The sequence below is a fragment of the Silene latifolia genome, chromosome 8 (genome assembly GCF_048544455.1).
Source record: "Silene latifolia isolate original U9 population chromosome 8, ASM4854445v1, whole genome shotgun sequence".
Taxonomy (NCBI): domain Eukaryota; kingdom Viridiplantae; phylum Streptophyta; class Magnoliopsida; order Caryophyllales; family Caryophyllaceae; genus Silene; species Silene latifolia.
Window position 1 is genome coordinate 25,606,820 of NC_133533.1, and position 7,475 is coordinate 25,614,294.

Genomic DNA, 7,475 nt, shown 5'->3' on the forward strand with positions numbered 1-7,475 from the left:
AGACGCTAAATAGTTGTATTCCTACTTGCTTTTCCTAGTTGCTTTTGCATTGAAAATTTGTTGTAGGAACAAATTCCAGAATCCTTAACATTGTAATCCTTCTTCCATTAGGAACAGTTTCCAGGGTCCTTAACATTGTAATCCTTCTTCCATTAGGTTTCGAAATTTAGTCTCCTTATTATACTCTTTTATCATATTCATATCCGTATTCTTATCCTAACTCATATTAGGAGTTTACGACTAATTTAGAGCATACACGCAAACCTATATAAACAACACAAATCATCATCATCCTAATATCTCTCAACTCATATTCTCTCTTATTTCATCAATGGCATCTCCTACCTTACTTTTGTCAGCCCTCTTCCTCGTCTCGCTTTGCTTAACGCATGTCCGTGCAATTGCTCCCACTTATCAAGACTTCGAAATTGCTCCCACTTATCAAGACTTCCAAATTGCTCCCACTCCTCAAGCCCCTGAAGTTGCACCTCCCACTTCTTTTTATTCAATAGATTACCTCTTCCAGTTTGGCGACTCCATTAGCGACACCGGTAATCTTGTCATTGAGTCTCCTGTTCAAGCGCACAATTTCGGTGCTTATCCTTATGGGATGACCATGCACAATCCCACTGGACGTTGCTCTGATGGCCTGCTAATGATCGACCAATTTGCCAAATTCTTTGATAAACCCTTACTCAACCCCTATCTTGCAAAAGGAGACGACTTTTCGCAGGGTGTTAACTTTGCGGTTGCTGGTTCGACTGCCTTGGACTCTGATACCCTACACTCCAAGGGTATCATCTCACCCGTTACTACTAGTTCCTTGAATGTCCAGCTTGATTGGTTTAAGACCCATCTTGACACCATTTGCGACGATGCTTTAGACTGCTGGGACAAGCTTAGTAGGTCCCTGGTTTTGATTGAGACGGGTGGGAATGACTATAACTATGCGATGCTGCAAGGGAAGACAATGGATCAAGTACGCGAGATGGTTCCCCAAGTAGTTGAAACTATTATAAATGCGGCTAAACAAGTTATTAGTTATGGTGTGACCCGGGTGTATATCCCAGGGAACTTCCCAATAGGGTGCCTACCCATTTACAAAGCCACATTCGAAAACGAGTACACATTAGATGGATTAAATTGTTTAGACGGACTGAACGCCTTCGCTAGATACCACAATGACCATCTTAAAGAGGCCATCAAAGAGTTGCAACAAGAATACCCAGAAGTGACGGTAGTATATGGGGACTACTATTCAGCATTGAGTTCGGTCCTCAAGAATGCAGGCGCTCTTGGATTTGATGTATCAAGCATGTTCAAGGCGTGTTGTGGATCAGGTGATAATGACTACAATTTTGACTTGACGAAAATTTGTGGGACTGAAGGGTTTGAGGTGTGTGCAGATCCGAATAAGTACATAAGTTGGGATGGCATTCATATGACTCAACAGGCTTACAAGCGCATGTCACAATGGTTGTTGCCAAGACTCGCTGAAGAGCTCAAGAAAGCTTAATTATTTTCTAGTATCAAGTTTTTCAAGTTTTTTGTTCTAGATTTCTTAGTTTAATTTAGCAAATTCCGTTAGTTCGTTAGAAATTAAGATTAAAAGTTTCAGCTAATAAAGATATCAAGAATGTAGCTTGTTACTCTCTAATTATCCCTTTATTCATACTATCTAAAAATCATGTTATGGTACTCCGATTCGCAACACAATCTTCAGTTTACTGCATTTAACAAAAATCATTTGAAATCTTATACAAACCCAACTAAGGAAAAAAAAAAGTGTGAATGTAAAAAGACCTAGTTCTATTCCACCATCAACATGTTCTGTTGTTTAACATGGGAAAGTAGAACAGCTGAAGCTTACTTTAATGCCAGTTCACAACAAACCAGGATCAAACCTAAAGAAATCTACTGTCGACGACGCTATAAATATCTTTACAGCTATGGTGATTGCAAGACACTAGGAAATGCATCTGTGAGAAGTAAAAGAATCCTATGTTTTCTTCAGGAAATACCCCATCAAGATGCCTAGAAGACCAATCAGTATCACGAGGTACATCGACATGCCACCTGAAGGTTTTCTGCTCAGTTCTCGTTTCAACATGTCCTGGTTAGGTAATAAATTTATGTCAGAGCAAAATATTTAACTAAGTTTACAGTTATAGGCTAACAGTCAAGAATCGAGCATTGTACCACTTCTTGACGAAGCTTCTGATTTTGTTGAATGACGGATGCTTTCTCGTTAGTCAATTTTGATATGATTGAATATGCCTGAAGGAGAACAAGTTAATACACCATATTGATTAGTAAAACACCGCCATCATCATCATAAAAATAAGTTCCTAATATAAACTGAAATCGTGGAAGAACTACAGAGCAAAAAAAAAAAAAAAAAAAAAGGTGTTTGTATAGTTCGGAGATTGTCAGACACATAAAAAGCTAAAATCCACCAACAAAGGAACGAAGAGTTCACGGTTCGCATTGCTTGTCAAGTGAATTGTTCGTCTTTGTAGGTTTTGCATAAAAGCCTAATGTCTCGAAAATATATCCTTAGTCTTTCGTCCAAGTTTCTAGTACTTCCTATCACATGTGTTTTTACCATAACTTTTGGGCAGGGCATTTTAGAAGCTCTTATTCAACAAAAAGCACAAGTGGGTTGTCATCAGCACAAACCCAACTTATCTAATTAACCAGCCCATTAATCAATAATCAAACCCCAAACATAAACCACACATACCACCTAGGCACCCAGACCCACAAGTCCACCACCAGTCTGACCACCATCACAAACACCAGCAGAGGATATCCACCCACTACCACTGTCGCCGGTGGCAGCAAAGTAGAGTTCGACGGTAAAGGGTTGTAGGAAAGGTGACCGAATGATGAAGACTGTCCGGGTTTAAGAGGGAAGATGGCGCCAGTGTTGGTCGCCGTTTGTCGGAGGAGAGCAGGTCGGCCTTTATTATGTATTGTGGTCGGAGTTTGTGTCGGAGGATAAAAAATCTGGACCTGGAGTAAGTATAGTGGTGGGTGGGTGACAATTTGCTGGCTGGGACAGTAGTGGTGGTCTGGAATGGTGGTACTTGGCTGGGATGGGGAGGCATAGGCATGAGGCTGAGGGATTAGGGGTGGTGAAGGAGAGACATTAATAAAGTTAATTAGGGAGTAAGGAATGTAGTGAGTCTAATTAGTAATGGCATTTTGAAAAAAATTTATGGAGTAATAGTTATTGGGATAACTTAGTAATTTTGTAACAAAAAAAAAAAACTTACTATATCTGGAAAGAAAAGAAATGGGAAGACAATATGAAATTAGCCGAAAGAGAAAATGTGAAGAACATATGTGGTGGGAGGGAGTATATATTAAGGCATCAAGCCTAAGAGCAAGTGTCAAGAGTCAAATGCATCTAACATCTAGATTAGAATGAAAAGAACAGCAAAGATGGAAGACTGTCGATAGCATGAGAAGAAAAGATGCATCTAATATTGAGATCACATTTGCCGGAAGTACTGTGGGGCACTCCAACAAAACAGCAGGTAATAGCAGTTAAGATAGAATTGGGAACTGATTCATGTGTATTTGTGCATATTTGTATTACAACTTTATGAGATTTGACTAAAATCCATGTTTCTGAAGTTCAATCAAATTAATATTGAGTATCCGACTATCTGGCGACGAGCATTCACATCAAACTAAACGTATATCTTGCCTCTAGAAAATCTCTGTCCTAAATGAAACTTTCTCAAAAGAACAAGCAAGTAATCAATGAAAGCAAATATGCATGTAATATATGCAACCCACTAGGTCGTGGCCTGTTTAGCATTCGCTGGATTATTATTAGCATAAGCTGAATGCTAAAGCTGAAAATTGACATATTTTAGTAGGAGCTATGAGCCTGTGAGGCTGTGGCTAACAAATTCTGCTCAATTATTTATAATGATATTTGGTAAAATAGGGGTTTTAGTTGTAGAGAGTTGTACATGTGGGTAAAAATTCACTAAAAAAAACACGTAAAAATTTATTGCAATTGGTTATCTTTACGACAAAAGGTTAATGATGTCTTCTACAGTTTCAAGAATATATTCTTGTCAATATGTTGGAGGAAGGACATATTGTAGGATGGTAGATTTACGGCAAATATGCTACTTAAATCCGTCATTTACCCAACACCTAAGTTAGTAGATTGATTTCCCTACAGAGTAGTCAGTAGTAGATTGATGAGTCAAATCAATTATGGAGTACAAGGTTTAGAATATGCTAAAAATGCATCAATCTACTATTTCCAAACGGGCACTTTGCAACTTAATATGCCAAGTGCGAGAAGGAATTTTCCTCCCAAATATTTCCAATGTCCCAAGAATTTGATTAACTCAAAAGGAAGGCCTGCAGGGTAAAAGGCGCCTCCCGTTCACAACTTAAAACATTGGTATCCAATCAACCAATTTTGGACCCCTCTCTATCCCTCCATTAAACTTTCCTTTACTGTCAGAGTGATCTATACCTCCTTACTTACCTCCCTCCTTTACCTATCAACACCTAAATACCTAATACGGTACCACGAAGCTAAAACTTCTTGTTATCCTAATCTGAGCACAAATTTGCAAAGGAAACAGCAGTGATACACACTACTATATCTTGTGTGTGTATATGTTACTGTTCAAAGTAACAAACCCCAACCGAGGCCCTTTAAGCATCCAGAAGAGAGGGAGGGAGGAAAGGAGAGAGGGAGGGGGAGAATATCGATATTTTTTATGGCTGCCACCTTACTAATAAATGCATCCTCCTAGCAATTAGCATACCCAACTTCAATGGCAGTAATGTCTTCACGAACCAGACTTGTGTCATTAATTACTCAAAAATAACCAAAACAGGGCCACTCCATAAGCAAGCACACAGAAGTTGCATAAAAAGTTTGGTAATAGATAGGGGCAAAATCGGTCAATTACCTCTGAAGATTTGTCTCTAGAGTCTTCAAAGGACCTTCTTACCTGTAAGATTAAACAAGAAAAATTAGCATGATTAATTGAAGAATTAAAGAGAGCGCATTCACAAAAGATATCAAGCACGAATTGCAAGAACACCCACCGCTGATGCTAACGAAGAAGGTTCACTTCCATTCTCACGAGGCGGAGAACCTTCCTCAGACTCTTCCGGGACTGGTGAAGGGGGATTAGCAGGAATATAGATGACTCTCAACTTGAACTCCTCTACAACTCTCCCTTCTTCTTTATTGAACTAAAATTACAAAACGAAGGTCAAGAAAGACTGATATAAGCTTAGGATCCTTAAACTGTGTAATTTACAAAAACAACAAATACAGAAAAAATACCATGTCAGGAGTTATGTCCTTCGAAGAAATGCCATCAGGAGCAGTAGCACTCTGGACTAAGAATTTGTCCTTACACTGCATATCAGGAGGTGACTCTTTCTGGGCTTGCATTGTAACTACAAAACAACAATTGGAAACTAAATACTAACGGCCATAAAATAAAAGCTCATCCATCTATCAAGAAGATAGACCTTCTACCTGCTAAAACACTGCAACATGCTGAAACAACCCCCGTACCCAAATGAACATAGTCTTTTTTAGAGGCAACGAGAATACAGACCTAAAATGTACAATATTTGCTAATTCTATATTCACACTTGAGTAAGGATTTTGAGCGTATGTTCAATATATTACTAAATGTATAAGGAACTAGAGAATCCTACAAGATACCATGCACTTTCCGTACAAATCTGTGAACCAATTTGGACAAACAAGTAATTCAGACCATTCAAAAACACATTTAACACCGCACAAGTATCCAATTTTTTTAAAATAAGATATAAGATTGCGATGGAAGAGGGAAGGCAAGGGTAGAGGGAAATCTATTTACCCTCCCACTTTAATGAACCTAATCCCTAAAAAGTTGACGAGATTTGGAAGGAAAGATCGAAACACATTCTCCCCTCCCCTTGCATTCAATAATGATCCAAAAAATATGCAAGTGCGAGAGTCAGGAATAGAAACAAGCTCACTCAATCCTACAACTCTACAAGTCACACTGATCTCCACCATACCAATCTATAAACCAGTTTGGATGACTAAAGCGTTCAGAACATTCGAAAATTCAGGAATCATACGAACATCGACTACACGATTCAGTAAGATAATAACTTTCAGCTCGAATAACGAGATTTACACCTCAATTAATACTGTTTACCCAAAAAGAAACATTACCTGTGACATCACATGTTCCACCAGGCACAACAACTCCAGTATTGGGGCGCACACAATACTTTTTAGGATTGGTTGTTTTAACCTACCTCAATACAAACAAACACAATCATCATCAAATCATTACACAAAAATTCCCATCAAAAACATAAATCCAAAACAGTTGACATAACAACTCAAATATCGCATCATACCTTAAAAGCAACATGCCTGTCTGTCTTGTTTGTCAATTGCATAGAACAACAACTCTGCTTCCTTAATTCAACTATATCACAAATCAACATATACCCATTAAAAACTTATAAAACCCGAGTCCTAAAACCTTTACAAATTCTCCTGTAAGACGGTTTTACAATTAATAACTAACTTTTCATTTAAATGGGTCACGATATTTGTATTAATGGATCCGTTTAAACTAAAGGTAGTTAATCAAACAACCCATGTCACAAAATTATTAACTTTGACATAAATAATCAAAACCCAAGTCACAAAATATAAAATTGAAGATTTTAAATTGCAAATTTATGATAAAAGATTAAATCTTTATTAACTTACATGGGAATTTAAGCTCGGTAGGTTGGATATTAAGAAGATCTCCAGTATTCATGACTCCAAATTCCTCAATTTTCCCCAAAATTTCTGATTTTTGAAATAATTGGTGTAATTTTTTGAGAAATAGAAATTAATTGATAGGAATGAAATTAAAAGTACAAGTAATTAAACCCACATCTTGAATTTTTGATTAAATTAAATGTTCATACGTTCTGGGTTTTAATTGTTTTAATTAATTGATTGATTTAATTGTTGTTTTATTTGTTGTCACTTGTCACGTTCGGTTCATCATTGTGGGAAGTGTGGGCTTTTGGAAAAGTTTGGTGTGGTTGGTAACATTTTGACAATTTTATCCTTATGATTTTGTGCATTTTCACCTTTGGGTCCAATAAATCACAAAATTATTGAGGGTAGAAAAGGAAATGCAGTGCTTGCATAAAGTTTTCCAGTGGTGATTTTAATTGTTTTATTAAGTGATGTCAAGGGATGGGTCTAGATTTGGCTCCCACCAAACATTAGCTAAAGGCCAAGCTCCGGAGCAGTGGGGTGAGGGGCCTAGCGGGGGTTTTCGTGGGGCTCTCGTCCTCGTTGAAAAATAAAAATCTCAAAATTTTGAGCTTTATTCGGCTTTACTTCGTGACATCTCTCGCTCATCCTTGCTAAAAATTTTTGACTCCATTTAATTATACTAGTTGTT

The 7,475-nt window shown here is 37.7% G+C and overlaps 2 protein-coding genes across 2 annotated transcripts; one reads left to right on the forward strand and one right to left on the reverse strand.

The window, feature by feature from the left end:
• Window positions 1-299: 299 nt before the first annotated feature.
• On the forward strand, window positions 300-1,685 carry LOC141596599 (GDSL esterase/lipase At5g03980-like). The gene has a single exon (XM_074416799.1). The coding sequence runs from the start codon at window positions 332-334 to the stop codon at window positions 1,514-1,516; it is 1,185 nt and encodes a 394-aa protein (XP_074272900.1). The 5' UTR covers window positions 300-331; the 3' UTR covers window positions 1,517-1,685.
• Window positions 1,686-1,704: 19 nt separating this feature from the next.
• LOC141596600 (vesicle-associated protein 1-3-like) lies at window positions 1,705-7,216 on the reverse strand. The gene is made up of 8 exons (XM_074416800.1): window positions 6,782-7,216; window positions 6,421-6,491; window positions 6,230-6,311; window positions 5,336-5,451; window positions 5,092-5,241; window positions 4,953-4,994; window positions 2,200-2,277; window positions 1,705-2,113 (listed from the first exon to the last, which is right to left on the reverse strand). Exons 1-8 carry the CDS (start codon window positions 6,831-6,833, stop codon window positions 2,000-2,002), a joined length of 705 nt encoding a protein of 234 aa, XP_074272901.1. The 5' UTR covers window positions 6,834-7,216; the 3' UTR covers window positions 1,705-1,999.
• Window positions 7,217-7,475: the final 259 nt, after the last annotated feature.

Excerpts from the sequence above, each read along its gene's own strand:
- LOC141596599 (XM_074416799.1), top strand. The coding sequence starts at position 332 with ATGGCATCTCCTACCTTACTTTTGTCAGCCCTCTTCCTCGTCTCGCTT.
- LOC141596600 (XM_074416800.1), bottom strand. The coding sequence starts at position 6,833 with ATGAATACTGGAGATCTTCTTAATATCCAACCTACCGAGCTTAAATTC. Across the intron at positions 5,452-6,229 it reads TGGAACATGTGATGTCACAG|TTACAATGCAAGCCCAGAAA; the intron begins GTAATGTTTCTT and ends GTTGTTTTGTAG. Across the intron at positions 5,242-5,335 it reads AGGACATAACTCCTGACATG|TTCAATAAAGAAGAAGGGAG; the intron begins GTATTTTTTCTG and ends TTGTAATTTTAG.